Raw genomic sequence first — 23,800 nt, forward strand, 5'->3', positions numbered from 1 at the left:
TCCGATTTTACGCGTAAAAGATTTTCTCGGAACGTTAAAAAAATGTGTTTCTTTGTAGAAACACGGCAAAGACGTTCGAACGAATCGATCTGTTGTCCGTGAATGCCGATATAATATTAAAGCGAAAGGAACACGTATTCGAGGTTTCTTGCAAATATGCGGATAAATTATCGTCCTTTGTAGCGTTAACGTTAATTTTAACAGCTACGTCGATCAAATTTGTTTTTACTTTTCTCAACGGATACCGTAAAATCCGAGTTTATAGAACGATACTTGTGTAGCACCGGTCCGTCGTTCAATTTATTCGATTTAACAGCTTCCAGTTTTGCCTCCAACTCGTTCTCGCTGACCTTCGCGCCAGTTTCGACAAGAATGCAAATAGATGCAACCGAATATCATTATTTTTGACTTTCTGTAATCTTGTTCGAAACGCGGTTCTTCGTCTACCGTAAACGGTAACTCTAGACGAGTCGTGATAATAGGTACGGCAAAGCGACGAAAGAGGAAAATTCTCTTTCGTTTACTTACTTGTTTCGTTAAAGTACGAGCGCAATCGCGCAATCGTCAGTTGTTCTTTAAATCATTACTCTTACGATAGCCGATTTTCTCTTCGATCGAATATCTTATTTCAGCTCTATTCTTACTCTGCTTATTAATCTAGAATCTAGAATCTAGAATCTAGGATCTAGGCTCTAGGACCTAGGTTTGTTCTACGTAAGAAGTAAAATTGCCATCGAATCTCGATACGTTGCTTTCGTTTGTAAACTAGATACCAATAAGTTTCGATACAAGTAGAGATAACTTATTGTCAATATGGCACAGTGGTAGAATACGATGACAGAGTAATGGGCAGATTTGATAAAACGACTATGCACTCGTGTAGATCTCAAGTCGTGCGACGTTACAGAGGGAGACGGAAAATATCGGTATTCGTTTACCAGCGAAGAAATAAAATTCGGTAAATTCGACTGCGTTAGATAGGCTGTCGGGGGTTTGTAACTTTGTCGATATAACGTTAAACGAGAAAGATAGATCGAACCGTGTCACGTTGGTTTATTATCTATCATCCGGTATTAGAACGGCTCGTTCGAATCGAACAAATTGAAAATGATCTGCGCATGGCAATATGTAATACCTAGTTTGTCCTTTCATCGGGTATAAGCAAGATGGCAGGGAAAAAAATCATCGTTTTATACGTATCGATGCGTTCGTTTGTTCCGAGTCGCGGGCAACCGTAAAATATCGGAATATCGGGGAAAGTATCCGTTTTAATTATTATGAAAACGAGAAACGTTGGAGCATTATCGCTATCCAGATACTTTGTTCGTTCTATGCACTGTATGTAACTGTGCGCGATATTACATATACAGTAGGAAGAAAACACGGTGTATTTTTAGCCGTAGCAAAAGTGAAATCATACTTTGCCTCGTTCCAACGAAACGTAGATATAACCTCTTTTTAATCAACCTGCGAATCTTTAACCTTATCTGACGCGAACCGATAAAAACATTGAAAATAGACGTTGCTCCCTCTGCTTTTCAAATTCATAGACCCATATATCTGTTTAGTAGGTTTTAACGTGGTTACGTTAATAACTGCGCATATATGACTGGAAGCGAGGATAACGAGAATTGAAAATATCGTGGGAATTAGATTTTATCGTCGACGGTCCTTTCTTTTTATTCAGAGATTCTTGCAAGAATTTGTTCGCGCAAAGTTGCACAACGTGGACAAATCGACGCGGTTATTCATTTTACGCGTATCCACGGACGATCGAAAGGTATTTCTGTCTACTTTTACCTGGAAATCGTTATCTATCCGTGGGTGCAACGAGTGCAGGGGAAATGCATTAATTTTGTTTCGCAACGGCACGTGTTTCGAAATGCGTCGGAGACAATGAAAAACTCGAGACGATTCGACGCAGTCGAGAAATAATAGAAAAATTCAATAACCACGAAGTCACGTTGCTTCTCCGTTTAGAAGACAAAGTCGACTCGAGTTAAACTTCGTAGCAACCATCTGGTCAACTTTTGATTCTGGCCAAACATTCCACGGCCTAACCTGTAAGAATATCGACGACGATACGGATGACCGCTGGTTATCGCGAATATCAAGGTCGATAAAAGACGGGTGTACAAAGAAGAGATGCTTCGAAACGCCACCGAAGAATCATAAATATAATTTGACTAAAAAGTTTTAAATCCGAAGAAATGTTGGAAGCTTGCGACAAGATTCGAGGTTTGATATCAAGATTGGATCAAAAGGAACCTACCTGCGTGCCCGTCCATGCGTATCTGCTTTTAAAAATCAGAGGCAAAGTTTGTCCGCGATACTCGAAAGCGTAGAAAAGAAACAATCTTTGAAGCCTTAGATAGAAAATATGAAATATCAATAATGGAATGTACATATAGTTGCTTTATTTATCCGTGGGTATATCGTAAATAATGGAAATTTCAATTGCACGTGTGTAAGAAAGATATCGATATTCCATAATATTCGTGATTTAACCTGTTAATTGGCTAAACTTCCGTTCCAACCTTACCAAATGCTCGTATATTCTTTGGAATATTTTAACATTTCGCGATTTATTCATCGACGATGTAATAATAATTTCAGCTTATCAAATTTCGTCGATGTACCTAGAAATATATACATGTCGGATAGAAACTCGATATACTCGACATATCGCGCGATAAATCTTGTTTCCTTTCAATTTTAATAAAAGCTCGCAAACATTCCTCTTTGGGTTCGAAAAACACGACATATCCGAAGGGTTGCTGCCCTGATCGGTATATTTAAAACCACCTTATCGTACTTATCGTACGTTCGAGTATTTAAATTACGAAACGACATCCGTTATTCTTACCCATTAAAATGCTACGCGACAGTGAAACTTACTTTTTTTCACACTTGGATAGATGGATGGACTTTGCCGTATCGTTAATGGTCGTTTCATCGACGATATAGTTGGATAATAAATAGATTTCATTCGACGCATGACTAATCGTGCACCGTCTGCGGTATCTATGGGCGACGAGCAAGCGTAAAAATGTCGTTAACAAACCACTATTCAAGCAACTTAGTGTTTTGCGTTTCAAAATAAATACGTACACCGATCTATAACGCATACAATGCGCTGTATACGAACGGTGATATAACGATCTCCGTCGTTTATTACCACCAGAGAGACGATTTGCAGCCTGATAATTTCATATCGTTGGTATCAATTCATTGCCTGATTATCTTATTTACGAAATTTCGCAGATCAAAAGTCTAAAACGTTGTAAGAATGTTTTTTCGCTCGTTGATGTTCCCATATTTTCAGAGATACGGAAAGATGTAAGATCGCGGAAAGGAACAGCGAAGGAGTAGCTATGAAATAGCGAAAAGGAAAATATCGTTCGATTTCGTAGAACGTTCGGCCAATGAAATGTTCGAACGGTAGAACGTTGGTATAATTAGATCTTTGCACGTCGTAGATTACACCGTACTCGAGTTCGAATGTCACGTACTTTGCATACTTTTCCATATCACGAGTATTCCGCTCATTTTTGCACCTCTCAATTTCCCACAAATCCGTAAACGCGCTAACAGTAACAGTCTAGTTACTCGCTATTTAGTCTACTTGCTTCTGTCAGGTTCGCGCGAATTCCCTTATTCGCACGGTTGTACGCTGCTCGGCTTGGACGCTCCGAAAGGCTCGAGACCAATACGATGCAAGAATCACGGACACGGATTCCTTGTAGCTGCGCTGCTCCTTTCCCCCCAATTCTTCGATATAAAAGGCGTAGAGCGACAAGAACCGAACTAGGTGGAATCTACGCGATACGAAACGCGAATGCCGTCGATCGAACAAGACGACCCGCGACAGCACTCGCGCAACAACCGAAACAAAAATAAATTGCTTTCTATGTCTGTGGATACGTTTTAGCAAATCGTCGATCAGTTTTCAAAATTATCGCCTTTTAACGTCGAATACCAGTGTACCTTTAACGTCGTAACGTGAAATTCATAACGCAATTCCTTCTAGTTATTCCTTTAAGGCTATAGCCTTTATCGATACCACCGTTGTTATACCGTTTCTCCTACTATTGTTCCGTTATATATCTCCGTGATATTATCAAACACGATTCAAGCTTGTTCGTTCACCGTCGGTATCTTTTATTTATTTTAAAACGTTCGAATCGTACATTCGCTTATCGCCACAGGATTCCGTGTATCATCTACCTTCTGTCGAGTAAAACATTTTTGACAGAGTTACTTATCAGCTTATCTTTCAAATCCATGCGCTCGATACTTGATTTAACGCTCGTGATTACGGTATCATCGTAAAACATTAACTTTCCATTAAAGATACCGCGAACAGGTACTGGAAAATACGCTAGTAAAAGTGCGTCACGAACGAAAGGTCGCAAACACTCGAGACACGACGATTTACAGTTCTTCGCGTTTTCATTTCCTATTGTTGTTCCGTACGGATGGCTGGAAACTTGACTTTCAGATTCGCGATGCCCAAGTACGAAACTTTGCAAGCTCTCGTAAGATCGTTATTAAACAAATATAAAACACAAAGAAAAGCTCGCGTCGATGCAAGATTCTTCCAGGTTATCGATACAAATTGCCCATTATCCATCTGGATGTCGATAGTTTTCAGTCACAGAAATGGCACAAAGTTTACAGAAATTTCGAGAGGTTTGAAAGTTCCAGTGTTCCGTTCTTCTTACCATGTTGATTAGTCGGAAGAGAATACGATTTCTCGAAACTCGAAGCGTCGAATAATCCGAACAATAGTAAAAAAGGGGGAAACGGGAACCAATCGAACTCCGATATCTTTATGGTGTCTACATCGAGAGATAGTTCGCCTATTATTATTATTATTATTATTATTATTGTTATTATTATTAGTAGTAGTAGTAGTAGTAGTACGAGTAACAAGCGTAGGTCGTCGAAATAACCCTACCACGTTGCAATCGAATTGCAACGTGAGTCTCGTTACGTGGATCCGTATCTGCGTCATTTGGATCGTTGGATCGTGGCAGTTGGTTAGCTCCGCTGATTCGAGCGATAGATTGACCATCCAGGTCACAACGATTGACCAAGCAAAGGCGGATTTTTCATCTGCAGCACGATGCCATTAGGAAGGGAAACGTGGCGGGAGCAGTTGCGTGGCACCGTCGTGTCGCGTCCTGTCGGGCGTCGAGTCGGTCGGTAGCGAGCCGGTAGCGAGCCGGTAGCGGGCCGGTAGCGGGCCGGTAGCAGGCCGTAGCTCTCATTTTCTCGAAAACACGATGAACTCGAGGCCGGTCGGCAAAATGGCCGACGTCTAACGGAAGAAAAATTAACGGGTTGCTAGCATTACCTTTAATTGGATAATACCGAACAGAGTGTTACGGCCTAGCGGTCGTATATACTTTTGCTATACCACTCGTTCTGCAACCGACCGGCTCTCTCGTAGCGACGCTTCCTGTTCCGCGTCGTTCCAGATCGTCCGTTTTTCCGCTTGCGATTCGATACCAACAGCGCGATACCTCGCGTCGTTGGTTCGTTCGATCGTGACGATCATTGTCAACGACGCCGTTGCCGCTGCTTTCTCTCGACGTGTCGAGAATCGTACGATACGCGTTCGGCAGAAAATCGCTATACCCACGGTGTATAGTAGTATTCCAACGCTTACCACAGAATTTTTTTATCCAATTTTCATCCATTTTTTATCCACCTATCATACGCATCGTACGAAATCGCGTGAAATTTCGTTAGCACCGCAACGAGTGACACGACTATCACGATTACGACGGTAGAGTTTGAAGCAATCTCGAAAAGAAGTTGCAACGCGTTTGTTGCAAACGCATACGCTCGATGAAAAATTACTAGTATACTGCGTAAATAGCGATCTTAAAGTTAATCGCGATCAGTGCTCTCGCTGTATGTCGGGTGTCCCGTAGCTCTATCGTGTCATCGTGTATATGTATCGGGCAGCCGCTTCAGCGGTGGATTCTGCGAAACGGAACTAACGAAAACGATAAAAAATCAAACGTATGTCCTACTCGACCTTGTTCTCAAGTTCTCCGGCAAGCTTCGCGTCGAAATAAAATGTGACGGCATCGAGATGCTTTGCGAGAGAATCGACCGAGACTCGCGAAAAGTCAAGACGGTAGCCCGAGAAACGGACAGAGTAAGACTGTTCGGACGTAAAGAGGTCATTTTGAACATCTCTCGCGGAGGTATGCAGATACAGTTTGTCAAGGAAGAAAACTAGGCCAACTACGTCAAACAGGGCATCTGTCTGTACGAACGTTTTTTTACTCTTTTCATACGCAGAATCTTGCGATGCCAACGCGGGACGCTCTCTATAACATAGCAAATAATTGAACGTTCAAACAATAAAAACTTTAAACGAATACCCTGTAACTTGCATGTACATCTTCAGATCTGCTTGAAATTTTACCAATACTAACGCGATAGGCGTCGACTACTTTCAACGAGACGTTCCATTCTATCTTATAGAGTACATCGCGTGCGTTATACAAAATATTGTCAAACTTTTTTGGCACTGTAACGAGATGCGACTGGCACGATTACGTTAGTAACGTTTTAAACGAATCTGACAACGTATATATACGTAGAAACTGCAACATATTTATCGCAAACGTGTATTTAGTAAAAGAACGATTAAATTAAAGAGTACGATAGAAGAAGACGAGGATCATTTTGTCAAAGACTTTGGACGAAAGAATTTTACTTCGCTGTCCAGTCGAGAATTAGTCGAACGAACACACGTACAGTAGCGGACAAAAGTTTAAGACGATGATTTGTAAACCGGATTACAAACATCTTATACGCATATTGTTCTTCTATTCGGTTTGTCTCTTTGGAATAACGTAGCTGTATGTTTGACCTTCGTAACCTCAGACAGTCAGTTGTTAAATACAAACAATGTAGGAGTTACAACAGTTAGTTACCGCCTAGCACTTGGAAACAGTGGACATTAGTTTAAGACGATCTGTGTAAAACGTGAGTACGAGTACAGTTTTTGAACATTTTGATTCTGGAATATCAAAATCATTGTTTAGTGTACCTTTTATTGCTTAAAATTCATTTAGGTAGGAACAGACTATGGGTAAATCAAAGAATTTACTTGAAAACGAAAGGGAACAAATCGTAAGGCTGCGAAAGCAAAGTAAAACCTTCACCGAAATAGCAAATATAGTGAACAGGTCAGAAACAGCTTGTAAACAAGCTTGGTATAAATGTTTAAAGACAGGCATGTATTGCGATCAACCGAAAAACGGAAGACCACGGAAAACAACACCGAAAATGGATCGCCGGATTCATCGATTGAGCGAAAAGGATCGTTTTCGTAGTGCAAATAATATTGCTGCGGAGATAAACTATGAAAACGATACACAAATTAGTGCTAGAACTGTTAGGAGAAGATTAGAAGACTTTAACTTAAGAGGACGAAAACCCCAAAAGAAACCACTGCTGAGTTCTAGGAATCGAAAAAGACGACTTGCATTTGCTAAAGCTCATAAGCATTGGACAAGTGAAGATTGGCAAAAGGTATTGTTTTCTGACGAATCGAAATTCAATCGCGTCTGTTCTGACGGGATACGGTACGTTAGACGTCGAATTGGCGAAAGTTTGAAAACACAGTGCGTTTTAAAAACCCTTAAACATGGTGGTGGCAACGTTATGGTGTGGGCGTGTTTTTCTCGAAGCGGCCCTGGTCCGATATGTCGTATCAATGGAATTATGGACCGTTTTCAATACAAGGACATACTCAAGAACACAATGTTACCTTTTGCACGCAACAATATGAGTGATGATTTTATTTTTCAAAATGTTAATGATCCGAAGCACACGGCTCGGGTTGTGAAACAGTTTTTTCAAGAAGAAAATATCACCGTGCTGCCGTGGCCGTCCCAATCACCAGATATTAATCCAATCGAGAACTTGTGGAGCATCATAAAAAAGACAGTACAAGGTTATAAACCGAAAAATTTGAATGAACTTTACTCTACAATTGAAACAGCTTGGAGTAATATTACGGTAGATCAATGTAAAAAATTAATAGATTCAATGCCAAGAAGATGTACCGAAGTGATAAGAAATAACGGATATTGGACAAAATATTGAATTTAAACAAAAATTGTGCATATTTTTTTACCAAAACTTAATATTTTTTGTGTAGTCTTAAACTTTTGACCGACAAAATATTATACAGATTTCGTTCCTTTTTTTGTAACTTCGCTACTGAGCAAAATATCAAAATGAAATTTTTTTTGTAAGTGTATAAACAAATGCCTAATTAGTTAATACCAAATGTAGAACACTGTATTTATATTTTTTATGGAAAGTAAATCAATTATTTATTTTTTCCATTTCGTCTTAATCTTTTGTCCGCTACTGTATATTTGACAAGCTTTCGAACCGCGTTTTGTTAAAAGTTGAGTCTCCAACGCAATTTCCATATTCTTAATTTTCGTCCTCTTTTAAGCCGTAAAATCTATTCCGATTTCACTCGTGTCACGAATTTACGCCTGCAGTGCACGTTGCTTTCATTCTTGCGACGACATCGTGTTTGCAAAAACGGGTGAAACTGAAACGGGTGTCGTAGAGCAAACGGCTAACGGCAGGTATCGCTGGAAATTTTAAACAAGCTCGTTGCAAAATTTCGTACGAATCGTACAGGCTGTAACAATCACGTACACTATTATACATGATCGTACGGAATGCGAAGAATGGGGCGAATACAAAGCTTGTACGTGACGACGCAACAAACGGAGAACGATGGAGCAATCTGTCGTCTCGCGATTGTACTTTGACAGGAGTTTAGCGATTACTTACACGCTTATCATTTTTTCATTATTCCAATTAAAATTAAATAAAAGCAACCCTTGCGCCGACGATGCCGAGATGCACAACGTTGTTCGATATCCGGTTAACCATCTGGTCGATCCATCGATCGTGAATCTTACAAATTTATACACGCACGTTGATCGTTATCTCGAACTGGCAGACAGCCTGAAACTTCCTTTCCAGATATGTCTCGACGTTCTTCGTGTAATCTCTGGACAAAAAAAAATCGTCGCCCGAATCCTCCCAACGGAAAGACTCGATCTATTCTATGATCAATTACGCAGCAATTACGCAGCAATTACGCAGCACCGTAAACGCCTTTATTCGTTCGAAAAGAGACGATACGCATGATATTCGTGCAAATGGGCAGTTTTCAATTAATAAGTAGTAACGAATTCGGGCGGTTTCAAAGAAACGTCCGCCGAATGTATTCGATTGGGCACCTGGCTATCCTGGGATGGCTATTGACGTAACAGTTAGGCGATAAGCGGAACGCGATAAAGATAATTAGCAAGTTCCAAGACTTTGTACTCGCATACATGCATAGTACGTATATCGCGATACTCGAGCAAACGAAAATTTCCACCGGAGCATAAAAATGACAATGACGAATGTTATCGGCGGTGTGAAGAAGATGAAGTCGCTAATGATAGAGGCGTAAGAAACCAGCATAAACGAGAACGTGTAAGAAAACCCGCTAATCCGTTTGTGAGAAGCGAGAATAGCCTAATGGCTCGGATTTTTACGATCGTTTGCTCGCACGGTTCACTTTTGTCGATTGTGTTCAACCGAGATTCGACTTATCCGAATGGCAAGATGTTTCGTAATCGCTCGCCATTTCTGTCAGATCGATGCATACGAAATGTTGTTTTCTCAGGTAAAACTCGTACGAGTTTAATCGCCGCACGTGGCTGAAATCGTTGTAAACAACGGGTAAAGAAAATATCGGGATATTCGTTTACCGGCGCTTGCCATAAATGGCAAAGAAACGAGGATACTTTATAAAAATATTAAAAAAATAACAAAGTAATTTCGTTACTCGAAACTTTCAAAAGTCACCGGCTTTAGGATTCGAAAATTCTTCTCTTAATTGTACAGTTTTCTTCTTTTTTTCGAATTTGGTAAGTCGAACGATCAAATCGGAGGAATATCGTAAACCGTAAACCGTAAAACTGTAAACGATGCGGTAGAAACCGCGTTGAATTTAATTAGGAAACCTAAGATTCGTACTTGTTTCGAGTGCGCAGTTTTCGAAACGAACGAAATATGCACGGAATGTCGGATGAAACGTTCAAGTTAATTGGATTCTGTTGCATGTTGCGGCTGAGAAAAATTTGAATTTCATAGTGCGAGAATATGTATTCACGTAAATCAAGAATTTAACGTTATACGGTTAACCGCTTGATGTAACGAAAGCAACGAGAAACTAAACTTTGCGCGTAATTACGAATCATGAAATATTTATCGCATTGTTTTCTAAATAATTAACTCGTTTGTTATTTACATTGGAACCACTTTGTTTGCAACTATACATACTCTATGCAACTGTAGAACGTTCAAAGAGTCGTAAAACGAAGAAGATGATCGTTTCGTTGGTGACAAAAGCATCGATACGGTTACAATGTTGCGATCATAAAGATATCGTGGAAGACTTTCGTTGGTTTCGTAGTCAGAGTCTCTTAAAATAACAGAACACGTGATTAATTATTCTCCGCTACTAGGAAACGCAAAACTCTTTCTTTTAGTCTTCTTTTAGACGAAAAGAAAAGTATTTTTAATCGGCACAGAGTGATTTTATATTAACGACAGGATATTTGCATACAGAAAAACGTCGATGGTAAAAGTAGCCGGCGAACGAAGCGCGTTAAACGCGACGAACGAATGAATTTGATGATCGAATATACGAATAATTTACGTTACAAAGTTTCAAACGAGATATCGATTATTAAAAGCCTTAATTATTTTGCGACCATCCGACGGATCAACGTCTATCTTTGATTTCATTTGTTTCTCGTACAAGACTACGTACAAAGTGCGCATACAAAGAAGCATTAGAGAGATCGAACTAAACGTTACCGATTATTCGTTTCGAAAACAGCAGGTTTTCGAAACCGCATAAATTCCATCACCGATTGTTCAAACACCGATTCGTTCGTAATTCTAATCGAGTAATTTTGTAATGAAAAATTTCAATAACTATAAAACTATAAGTTATACAAAGGCGAATCAACCTTAAGCAGGTCGATTCTAATTATTTCAAATATAATCGTGGTATAGTTTCGTTTAGATAGAAACGAAATAACGCGTATTAAAAAGATATAACTTATCTATCTACGAAATCCACATAAAATTAAACTGTAAGGTAAACCGTATGCTCGCACTTTAAACATACTCGTAACGTGTATACGTAAGAAAATCTTGCGCATCGTTTCTCGTAATTATCCGCCAGCTGAACGATTTTTCCACCGAACCCCTCAATCGCCAACCACTTTTAACACGAAAGTTAATCGTTTCAGCGACTCCTCGACAGCTGCACCGTTTTTCCGATCCGATTGCTTCTTCTTTATTCGCGATCTCGATCGATCCTGGCTATAACCATAGTCAAAACTCATGGATCTCGAAATGTCCGTGACATGGTTGCGCGCGAAACATCCAATCCGATCGGAGACCAGGTTCTCTAAAACGAGATCAAGCTTATCTATCGAAACGATCATCCGTTTCTTTATATTTTATGTCTTGGGAATGTCTAGCTGCTACGCTTCGTACTCTGTAACACGTACTTCTATTTTACTACATGAATATTTATGAGGATCACCTTATACGTTACGAAATAAACGAACCTATTAAAAATCATACGGCGAAACGAATGGTGCGAGCGCTACGAACGGATAAAGCGGGCGCTTTCGTTTCTTCGAAATTTATAAAATCGCAGGGTATAGACGAAAGAAAATACGGTTATTCGTACCATTATTACTCGTTTGCGTTAATCGCGTTGCTGTTAATTCGAGTTTTCCACTTCTTGGCCCACTGAAAGTCAGTTCACGCTACTTTCACCGCAAGACGCGTAACACGGCCAAGTCGATCCGAGCAGCGAAGATCTAATCGGAAAGGACAGCGTTAAATGTTCATCTCGATATGCATCTAGACGAAAGACTCGCGTGGATCTAACACCGAGAAACCAGCGAAAATAGAAAATGGAACGAAAAAGTACGAAAGAGATTCTTGGAGTTTCTCTCCGCGTCGATCGTAGCGTTCAGAAATACGATTCATCGATGTAAATTTACCGAAAAGAACGCCGTAAATGAAACGCTGCGTTGAATTTACTCAAAAGTCGCATACTTGCTCGATCAAAATATATTTGATTACAATTCTAACTTATCCGGTAGAACATCGATGTACTTTGTTCTCGTTATAAACGTTATTATCCGGTTGTATTCCCTTTCAGTTCGTTCGTTCCTTCCCTTTTCGTTTCCAATTAATTTTCCTTTGCCTCGCGGAAAGTGAAAATGAAATTTTCGGTGAATTTATTAGATTAACGAGAAAGCGGAGTGTTTTACGTAAGGTGAAAGTCGGCTCTTATATAGGTGCTAATAATATTTATCGATCAAAATTCATGTCAAGATGATTAAAATCATTTCCTTGTTGAAATAGTAATATCACTCCAATTATTTTACTTTGTTTGTCATTTTTCATTTTTTTTTTTTTTTTTTTTTTTTTTTTTTTTTTTTTTTTTTTTTTTTTTGCAACGCAGAATCATACATATTTTATTTAAACGGACAAAATTCACACGCCTATTACGATTTGTAATACTCTGCGTTCTATCGATTGATTCAACGTATGTTAAAACATAATCGTTTTGCTATCGTCGAACAAAGATAGAGCTGCGTGATAATTTCTATTATAGCCACCAGCAACATCGCTTAACTTTAAATTACATCTTAATCAATTTAAGTACATCTTACTTACATCTTACTTACGAATTCGTTTATCAAATCGATATATGAAACACAGTTGTGCAGGATCGAAGAATCTAATTACGACAACACGAAATAATCTACGTAACGAGCAATTTAATTGGCAATTTAATCAATATACGTAGGTAGATGCAATTAATTGAATTAGCAAATACGGATGAACGTAGTTACACGCGATATAGGCTATCGCGTTTTAATCATTGCATAGGAGTATTGCTAAAATGCAGCATTATTTATAAATCTTTCGTAAGCGGACATACCACCAAAATACTCAAGGCAAATGCTACTTTTTTTAAACGGATCTACGTATCCTTTTTTAATTAGACGTTCAGCCTAGCCGGTCCCAGACGAGTTCACTGACCTAAGGTATACAAGTTTGCAAAGCTCGAAGAAGAATTCCGAGATGGAACATCGGTGATACGTACTTTCTTCGAAGCATCGTACGTCATGAAAATAATTTCCATCCGATTCTATATACCCTTTATACCGATTAACTAATTCCGTTAACTAATTCCGCTTTAGACTTTCATAGTCATTCTCGATACATTCTATGCATTATCGTGCATCGAGGTTGGGGCTAGGTTTTACGTTATTTATTCTTTCGCCGTTGTCGTTCCCTAGTTTCAAATACGTTTCTATCGTGATCATAATCCAAGGAAATAACGGATTTGACACGTGGTTCGCATATTTATCTTTATCGTGCCATTGTCTCGGATATTTTTCTTTATCGTAAGCGTAATCGATAAAATATCCTAAAGATAGATTTTATTCGTTCGTTCGAGGTATCAATTCTCTCGAGCTCTGTCCATTATTAGCCACTTAAAATATTATCGTTCACGTACAGTTAATTTTCTAACGAGGAATTGCAAGTCTCGCGAAAGAGATAGAAAATCGAGTCGAGTCCGAAAGCGATTACGAATCGACTTTGAACTGTCTTAAATAACAAGCAATCTAGGAGCTTAAAAGTTTAAGCGTAGGCAGGGTGACCGAAGTGTTAAGCGACTTCTTCTTACTTTAACGCGCTAGAGTCTCTCCTCTCCGACACGTACAACAGCAATTCACGTTTTAATTAAATTTCGTTCGATCGGAATATACGCGATAGGATTTGATCGGCGATAATTAATTCGATCGAGCGTTATCAGAAATTCCATTGGAATAAATAAAACTCGTAGGAAGCAAGAAGCGCAGCGCGAATCGTATTTCGTATACGGCGAACCAGCAAAAGGAAACGGCGTAGCGAAATATTACAGAGAATGCGGGTCAGGTTTAGTTAGTGGTGCGATGACCCGATGGCTCGCAATTAGCCATCTCTACTCTGTTGGAAGAGAGCAGGTTACTTCGTGGCGACGTTTACCCGCTATCGCTACCTCCGTTGTCGCACCCTGTCGTTGTCCTGTTCGTTTCTTCGCGACTCACGCGCTCCCTTCCATCGCTCTCTTTACTCCAAGTAACTGTACTACTACTGGCGTTTCCTGTATCTCTAAATTGGTAACGCGATCCGAGCAACGAACGAAGAACGGCCAATCGAACTGTATCGAAGGTCAGGATATGTCTGTTCCTCGATTTAGTTCCCTCGCTGTGTATTCCGTACGCGTCTAGAAGCTGGAATGTCTATGCCCGTCTAGTCGAGGCGTACACGCGCCAAGGCATTCGGTGGTAACGACCGCTCGCCGTCCTTTCTTACGCTTCTTCCAGCCACTTCTTCAAAGATATCATCGACCGTCCCGAAGTTTCAAGTCGCTTTGCTCCGCGGACGGACATCGCGGCGTTTTCCAGCCTCTGACAATTTCGAAAATCGATATACCGCCCGTTCACATCCACCGCTTTCTTTCTATTCGCTTTTTATTTGCCTGTTTCGCGGTTGTTCTCATTTTATAACCGTCCCTCCTCTTCCTTTCAATATCCTACGATTACTCCAACGTAGTAGATAGCTTTACACTCGGAATCTCCTTTGAGAAATCGCTATCGGCGATATAATAAATATCGTTCCCGTCGTTTCCCATAACCCATAGCAGAGACGTATCGTGACCCCATGCAGAAGAAGCGAAGAATAGCTTTACGTTCGGATTCGTGCGAATATAGACCGCGTCTTGGCTTTAACCCTGAACAGAACCACTTTGTTTCGAGCTCTGTAATGCAAGTAATAGATATTATGTACCGTGCAATTGTACTACGTGTAATTGTACGCGGAAACGAGCGGTGAAACTCGTGTACGCGGAGCTTTTGTCTCGATTACTGTTACTCGCTGATGGCACTCTTAATAATACCGCGATACAAACATTGAATAATAATGGCACGCGGTAACAGTAAGGCGATTGTTACGTTGTTTGATCGTAACGACCTAACAACCTTCCGCAACGTATAGAGACATCTTGGTTCGAAACTAGTTGCAATGCCAATAGTACACGTAATACGCTAATGCTTTAACGGAACCAATAGTATTGTTGTTTTAGAGGAGCGAGGCGCAACGATCGAGAAACAACAGGTTACTTCTTTCCAACGCCTACTGTACGACTATAGATTTTGAAACGTACGATACAGTGTGTATCTACAAAGACAGAAGCATTTGTCGAGAAGAGTTAAGAGAGATTAAAAGAGATTAAAAGATCGATAGCAAAATTGATATAATCTCACGCGTTGCTAGCCTAAAAGCAAGACGTAGAAAAACTACGTTCGATAAAACGTCTGTAAGAAAAAAGAAATTTTGAAACGGCCTGAAATTTTTAAAAGCCCTGTCTGTATTAACACCTCGTTGAAACGTGAAATCCGATATTTTTCTTGTTATAGATCGTCATAGAGGTGACTCGTCGTTTTTAACCGATCTCGCTCAGAAATACTCGAAACAAAGTTTAGATATAAGCAGTCTAATTACTAAAATTACTAAATACCGTAATTTTACGAAATAATATTCTTGTTCCGTTTGACGAAAGCAGCGATGAAATATCCACCGTAAAATAGGCGACTGCCAGCAACACGGTTCTTTCGTCCGCTACGATAATACGATAATTCCGAGCTTGATCAACACTTTACCGACCGATAGCCGATTAATCGGCATTTTGTCGCCGATAATCTCTCCCGTTATTCGAGCAGTAATTTCTTATTTAGTGCTATAAGGTACTTTGCCGAGGCGTGGCGCCGCTTTGCAAGATCCCACAGTTTTATACCAATTTGAAAAAACGTAATGGTATCGGAGAGTAGTCTAAATGGAAACGGAGCCGGCGCCAGGAAGAATCCGCGCCTGAGCTGCCGGTCGGACGTGCGTATGCCGTTGAAACGCTAACGGTCGGTAAAGTGTTAAAACGTTCCTAAAACGTTACGTACGTCGTCGTAATAACCGTAATAATAACTGTCGAATAAGAAAATTCTGATGCCTATTCGCGCACATAAAACGCAACAGTTGCAATAATTCCGCCATAATTTGACGAGAAACTCTGATTGAAATCGCAGGGGAGGGCTGTGTAGAGAAACCAGTGTCAACGTTATGGCGCAATTACGTTACCAGCAGCAGGCCGGACGTCTCGATGAGGTTGACGGTCACGAACGGCGGCTTGACCGCCACGACCAAGGATCACGGTTTGACGGAGTACTGGGCGCATAGGGTGACCTATTGCACGGCACCTGTTTCTCATCCGCGCCTCTTCGTCTGGGTCTACCGGCACGAAGGACGTAGGTTGAGGCCAGAGCTCAGGTGCCACGCTGCCCTCTGTAGCAAGGAGTCCACCGCCAGGAGGCTGGCCTCGACCTTGAACGCCAGGTTACAGCAAGCGCTCCTAGAATTCCGACGGGACAAGGTCTCCAGACAAAATGCTAGGTAAGCAAATCGATCGTGTGTTACGCGTAAGTACGAAAGAGAACGGCCTGATGAAACGGCGTCGAAAAGAATTACGCGAAAGGACGCGAACGGATTCGCAGCTAGTAATCGATAGTCGAAAATCGTCGTAGTCGAAACAAGCAAATTTAAATTTAGAGATCGCACACCGATCGGTCCTCGTTATTCGTTGTCTACACTTATTCCTACTCCCATTCCTTTCCACCTGACAAACGAACTTACGGAGTAAGTTTTCTTTTTTTTTTTTTTTACTTTCCTGTTTTCTCTGCTATTAACGTTGCTTCAACGTCGAAGCTCATCGGCAACTTTGTACAGTTAGAGCCGCCTGACCTATTCCAATTCCGCCGATCGACGCTCGTGTCGTACGTCTCGCACTTTCAACTTTGACATTTTTCCTATCCGATATCGTTTTCTCGTGTCAAGTACTTGGGAGCATGCTCTTCCGCTTCTTCTGTTAAGACCTTTGCAACACCTGTCTTTTCTAACGACGTTTAAGACGATCTTTCATGTCGCTATTTACATCTATTTTTCGATGACGTCTATTTATAACGCGAAAATAGTTGGCTGCTTTATCCACGCCTTCGTTAACCGTTGTTACCTTTCATACCTTTGAAATGCCGCTCTTCGAATCCATTTCCAAAGGAACTGACCATACACTCCGATTCCAATGCTTTTCTCAAAAAACATATGTCGTTTCTGCAGAATCGAACGTTAATTACGTTATCTGTGTAACCAAATTGACAAATTTACAAAAGGTATATATATATATATATATAAGTAATTATATACAAATTATAGAGGTACCTACATAGAAACGAAGCATCTTAAAAAAAGAAAAGAAATCGAATAAATGTTCTTTTCCCCTTTCGATAAAAAGTTTATGTACACGAATCTTCTTTCACTATATTATTCGCCAATACGTATCCTGACTCGAATTTATCTTTTCCTGAACGAATTTAATTACCGACCGTATTCGAAACGGTTGTTTCTCATTGTACTCTCTCTGTCTCGCGGAAAAAGATGTACCCGATTCAATAAGGGAAAGAAGTTCTACGCATACGTTGCTCTCGGTCTCTTATTTCACGTTTGAAATCATCGTCGGACCGAGCACAAGTAAAACCTTCTATTACTGCTTTCATCGAACCGAGAAACGTTAACATATACCTATTTGTTTATTTATCGATCGTATCCTTTTAATCCCGATTAGCAGCTACGTACAACGTCTTATACGCGTACAATTTTCTCTTTTTTTCCCCCCTTAATGATCGTAAGTCTCTCCCTGCGATGGATAATAAGTAAAAATAAATAAATAAAGTGTTGGGTGTACGTTCAGTATATACTCGGCATGTATTAGACGTAGCCGGAATCGTAGATAGTTGTTCGAACGTTCGACGAAGCCCGTCTTCCTTTACCGTAAGAAAATCGAGGCCAGTGGATTCCCGCAGGAATTCGACGGCGGGGAAATCAGATGCACTTTGTGTGTGTGCCAGCATTGCCAGGCATTTGCCAGTCGACAAGAGCTACCGTAAGACCGTAACCTCTCGCTGAAGAGACAATTTGGGTCGCGTTCGTAGAACACGATCGCAGCAATCGAGTCACGATTCAGGTCAAATTCGATCGTTCGACAACGCGTATCTAACCGAACGTTTCGAAAAAGAAACGATCACGACGATAGTCGCTAGCGTCCTTTCCTTAAATAATATCAGAGATTTATGTTTTGGCGCGATCAAAATCCCGATCGATTGTCGCAAATTGCGGATGTTTGTTCCGAATGACGGAACTTTGAGCCGGATATCGGGAAGCTAAGCTACGCTACGCTAAATTAAAATAAATGAACAATATTTGCTTCGATACAGTTGATCGCGAAAGATGCGGATGACTGCAGTACATTCCTTTGATATATAGAATATTATAGTAAAAACGATAGGCCTGTAAAGTTCTTTCACTTCAGTTTCGCTTTTACTAAGAAAAACCACGTGGAACAATATAAAAAGCTACGTATACATTTTATCGTTGACATTTGTTAACAATAATGTGCTGTTATCTCCCGTTGCTGTCGAAGAAACTAAAAGTTTCGTAATTTCTCGAATAATTTTATCGAAAATGCGCTAATGATAATTGCATCGATTTCCAAGTATAAATAATTTTGTAGCAAAGCGTAATTTCTCTTTCGGAAAGCCAAATACTCAAAATTCGATGGATACGTGTATTTGGACTCTACTGTCACTGACCGTATATAAGTAACCGTCTCGAAGAAAACACGTAAACTACGCTGTGTTTTAACTTTTGGTAAAAACGGTTCCGTATATAAGCATCGAGACGCCAGCAAACGTAACGATTATTTGAAATTATCAAAAAGTCGATCCGCCGCTAATCTGTTATAGAAAAGAGCGATAACGCCAAGCGAGGACACCTAAATCTCTAAAACTGTGAACATCGTTTTTTTTTCTTTCTTTTTCAGATTATCGCTAGCAAACGCTCTGTACGAGAACCCTTCTTTACCACGACGAAAGCTACTTCTCAGTATCGGAGGCCAAAATTACCGACCTCCCCTTGAGAGATCGAAAAGCGCGCCGAAATTATCAGCGATCGAGGAAGATATCGTCGCTGAGGAAATAGAGCAACAGAGGATCCTCGAAGAGTTGAGGACACTAGAGAACGTGGCGCACAGTTGGCAAGATCAAGATAGCTGGAGGCTCGCTCGATTACTCGATGCTCTGAATCGCGAATCTTCCGACGAGAACGGAAGTATTTCGAGCGGGTGTGAAACAGCCAGCACCGCGACCAGCGAAGAAAGAGCTCCAGGTCCGGAAGATCACCATGCTACAGGTATATAAAAATGTCCGAGCCACTCGATAGAAATTTCATTCATCGGAACCCAAAAACACATTAGAAACCAATCGAAAATTCTTTCGATTTAATTACCTTTTTAACTTACTTCTATATAATACGCTAATTTGTTTCAATTTTGGCTTTTCTCTCAAATATGTATAAAATTGAAGACATATACGTTTAAAAAGATACATTAAAAAATAGTTAGAGCGAATTATCGTCAAGTCAATTGTTTAAAAATTAAGGAAGATCGTTAAGGATCGAACTTTAGAAACTGATACCAGAGAAAAATTTGATTAGTAGAAAAGAACGAATTGGATTTCGTGGATAAACTATATAGGTCGGTTAAACTTGGTTCAGATTATATCCCCTGCATCGATCACCTACATCGATTCGAGTCGCTTGAAACCATTTCGTTAATATATAAAGTTTATCTTATCTAACAATCGCTAGTATAACGTATTAGCATAACGACTGAGCAAATTGTTCGATATTTCTGCAGATATTCCAATTTCGATATAATTCTTATATACCTGTTTATCCGCTGTGACTAATCTTTCTAACGATTTTAAACGTACCAAGGTATCTTCTTCCGACGATCCACTTGCCTAGTACCTAGATCGATAATCTCTTGTTTCTGTTTTCACCATTTAAATACCGTTAAAATGAATGTAACAGAAATATAGCGAGTACAAATACAGGGTCGAGTTACTCGAACTCGAGCAACTGGAAACGGAACAACTCGGCTAAATAATCGGAACTAGATTACTTGAGATCGTTCGAGATATGAATTATTATAGCCACGTTTACTCGTTTTTGCTATCGTAACGTAACACGCATACATTACAGGTGAGACAACGGAACAGCGAATAGACAGAAGAGTGATGTTCTCGGATGACGCGGTCGTAAGAGGTGCAGGTCCCCGAAGAAATTCCGAAGGTTCGCCAAACTTCATGACCTGTGCCGGAAGTCCGCGTTTTCACCGTCGAAACACGGTGCATACCAGCCGTGAAAGGTTTCCACATCGGAACGAAGAGGACGAATCGATGGAGGAGGAGGAGGAAGAGATAGAGGATCCTGCGTCGCATGTGTTCGATTTCGAGTACGTCGAGGACTTTGACGACGTGGTCGATTATAGACCAAGAGGCGAGATATTATGCAGGTTGGACGACCCGCAGGATAGAGAGAGACGAGTGATGGAAAAGTATCCTGGCAGAATGAGTCACGACTTGCTGCAAAACGACGACTCCCCTTTCTTGACTTTGGACTCCTTGGACGAGGAAGTGGACAGCGACGAAAGCGGTTACGTCGAGGCACCGCCAAAGTCTTTATTGGGCCAAGACGACCGCAAAGAGGACGAAGAGACCAATAACGGTGGCGTGGAGTCGGGTCAAGACCAGACCGGGTCACCGGATGTCCTGAGAGGATCGAACGTGGAAGAGAGCGGAAAAACGAAAAACGAAGATTCCAAAGAAACGAAAGACGCGAACGACGCGAACGGCGCGAACGACGCGAACGACGCGAAAGACGCGAAAGACGCGAAAGACACGAAAGAAGAAGTGGAAATGGAAGAGCAAGTCGAATCGAAAGATTCTGTGCCGACCGTGGAGAATAATCAGAGGATCAAAGAGAAGGAAAGGGAGAGAGCCGATTTCATCAAGTGTCCTATTTCAGAGACTATAAAGAAACTGGCGAACGCGTCGCTGAAAAGCTCCAAGTCCTTAGAAATGACTACGAACAACTGTTTGAAAGCTTTGAATAATTTAAAGACCTCCAAGTCGTTGGACGGTGTTAAGTCGACAGAGATGGAAGGAGAGTCGCCGAGCCTTCATCAAAGGAAACAATTGCTCGCCCAACAAGGCGTTATCGTTTAAGAGCTGGTCCAAATAAAAAAAATAAGAAACACACGAACGAAAGACGAAAGCCCGAAAATTCTGAGATATATAGGTTTGCCCTTGCGCGACACGTCGACCTATCGATCAACGACAGGCCAATCTGTGCATCGCGTATCACAAACACGTAACGTTGCCGCATTCGTTGGACGAATTTTGAAACGATAGATAACTTTACCAAGAGATAATGATCGAACAGTTGGTTTCGTTCGATCGATAAAGGTCTTTAGTAAACTGTTGTATCCGTGTTATTGATTTAACAGAAACGAAATGCGGCTTCGATTATCCTGAGAATATGTAACGTTAGAACTTGCGAGGATACACGTACGTTGCTCTATCGAATTGTCGACGATTAAACGATTTTTCAAGAAATCGGTGTAATAAGATGTAAGTTTAATCGAAATCAACCGTCGAGTTGACCACACTACCGATCCGTCGTTATCGAGTTCAGCTTGACGCGAAGGATCGTTAGTTGCACCGCTATAGTATGAACAAATTGAACGTTAAGCGGGCTACTCTTGCGGAGCATGGTACAATTATTTACGATTATATCGACTTACGAGCGTGTACTTACAGCACAGAAAACGGTGAAACGGGTTCGGCGCGTGCTATAGAAGCGATATTTTTCTAAACGTATATCGTTCGTTAAAAGAGCCAAGCTTTCGGCAAATATTTTCATAGAATTGACCGTTAAAACATAACAAAGATTCGCACAAAAGAGGGAAACAAATTTTTTTGAAAAAAGAATATTCCGTTTTATAAATACACCGGAGAAACGCTAAGAATGCCAAAAAGGAAAGTTTCGTTATCAAAAATTGTACTTTGCGCGTATTTTAAAAATAGAAGAAATTTTCTAACTAAAACCTTCGTAACTTTTCGATTCGAACGATTAGAATAATAAAGTTGACTTGAACCTTGTTGCGATAAACCGTGTAACGCTAAATTTAAATCCACGAGCTTCGCGCTTACCGAAAATCAGATCGAAATCGTATTTGGTGCTAATCGCACATAATAATTCGAGCATTCGAACCGTCGCATTTAAATTTATAATACACGATTCTTAAATAGGAACCTGCCATACGTATACCCGACACAATACGCACGTTTCTTCGTACTTTCAGCGAAAAAACTTTACTCTGTTATAGATAAATTGTTAAGAATAATTTGGACCGAACACTTTGATACACATCGTGTATCCTAGATGGAACCGCTAAACCGCTCGTGTACCATGCTACTAACGATGCGAAAGAATTCCAAATATATTGTCACCGTTGCTGTACAAGAAAGATTCGAAGACCAATAAAATAGACAACAATTCTTGAAAGTCTAAAGCTCTTGCACTTTTCTTCGTTTCGTCACCCGGATAACCGCGGCAACCTGCTTAAACTCGCATTCGGTCAAGCGTCGTGACCGCTACGAGTCGCTCGATGATTACAGATCGCGTGCAAAACCGGCAGAAAACGCGAATCACGGCGCCTCACGGTATACACATCTGCTGTGGATTTTCAGGTCGATCGATAGGACAGAGACGCGGGCGTCTCCATAGGTATCGCGAATTCCTTCACAGGGTCAAATCTTTGAAACGTTACACAGAAATTGTATATTATCATTCCTTACGAAGCGATAACTATTGTATTATTTCTATGGAAAACTCGCAAACCTAACCTTTCTTCATCTTTTTATGAAATTTTTTATCATCTTCCTTTATGAAAATATCATTTCTACGAGATATTACTTTACGAAGATATCTTTGTATAAAATTTCTATCGAAAGCTAGTGGCACAGAATATAGAAGTGCTACTATTTTACCAAATTACGATAAGTTGAATCGATAAAGACAACACACACACACATATATTTATGCCACCTATCGTGTATTTCTATACTAATTCGTCGCAAGAATAATAATAAAACATCCTTTTAACCATGTGTCGGCGTTACTTGCCTTACTTACATAGTAAAAGCACAGAGATTTCTAAGCACACTGTGCGACGAGCGACCGTTTATTTAAATTTTGACCTTCGCGATAGCATCTGCACGAATGCAAAAACCAAACGTAAGGCCAGGATCATCGATTTCATTGCACAGCGATTCGTGCAAATTCACCGCATATACGATCGCCGGACATCTTTCAGCGTTCCCTTGCAACAACGTCCGATGCGGAACGTCCCCGTCAGATGGCAGCAAACGTGCTTATAACCACCTACCCGATATTCAAAAATCGTTTACGATTCGATCCGAAATACATTTCTATTTACCGGGAGAATTAGTCCCTCATTTCGTTGTACCGATCGGCACAAATAAATCGTTCCTTCCAATTTGAAATATACAACGACGGGCGAAGAAAATAAGAAACCTATAAACGTACCATAATTTTACAAAGTGGATTTACAGTTGGTAACAGAACAACGAAT

General features: G+C 40.5%; 1 protein-coding gene across 7 annotated transcripts in view; it reads left to right on the forward strand.

The window, feature by feature from the left end:
* LOC132908964 (uncharacterized) overlaps positions 1 to 22,717 on the forward strand; it is a 66,751-nt gene extending 44,034 nt beyond the window's left edge. For all 7 annotated transcript variants that reach the window (XM_060963456.1, XM_060963455.1, XM_060963459.1 and 4 more), the window contains 3 exons: positions 16,281 to 16,644; positions 19,124 to 19,491; positions 20,344 to 22,717. In XM_060963456.1, the coding sequence (XP_060819439.1) occupies positions 16,281 to 16,644; positions 19,124 to 19,491; positions 20,344 to 21,368 (1,757 nt within the window). In that variant the 3' untranslated portion in view covers positions 21,369 to 22,717. The remainder of the gene's footprint in view (positions 1 to 16,280; positions 16,645 to 19,123; positions 19,492 to 20,343) is intronic.
* The last annotated feature ends 1,083 nt before the right edge of the window (positions 22,718 to 23,800 follow it).

The sequence above is a fragment of the Bombus pascuorum genome, chromosome 7 (assembly GCF_905332965.1).
Source record: "Bombus pascuorum chromosome 7, iyBomPasc1.1, whole genome shotgun sequence".
NCBI classification, from domain to species: Eukaryota; Metazoa; Arthropoda; class Insecta; order Hymenoptera; family Apidae; genus Bombus; species Bombus pascuorum.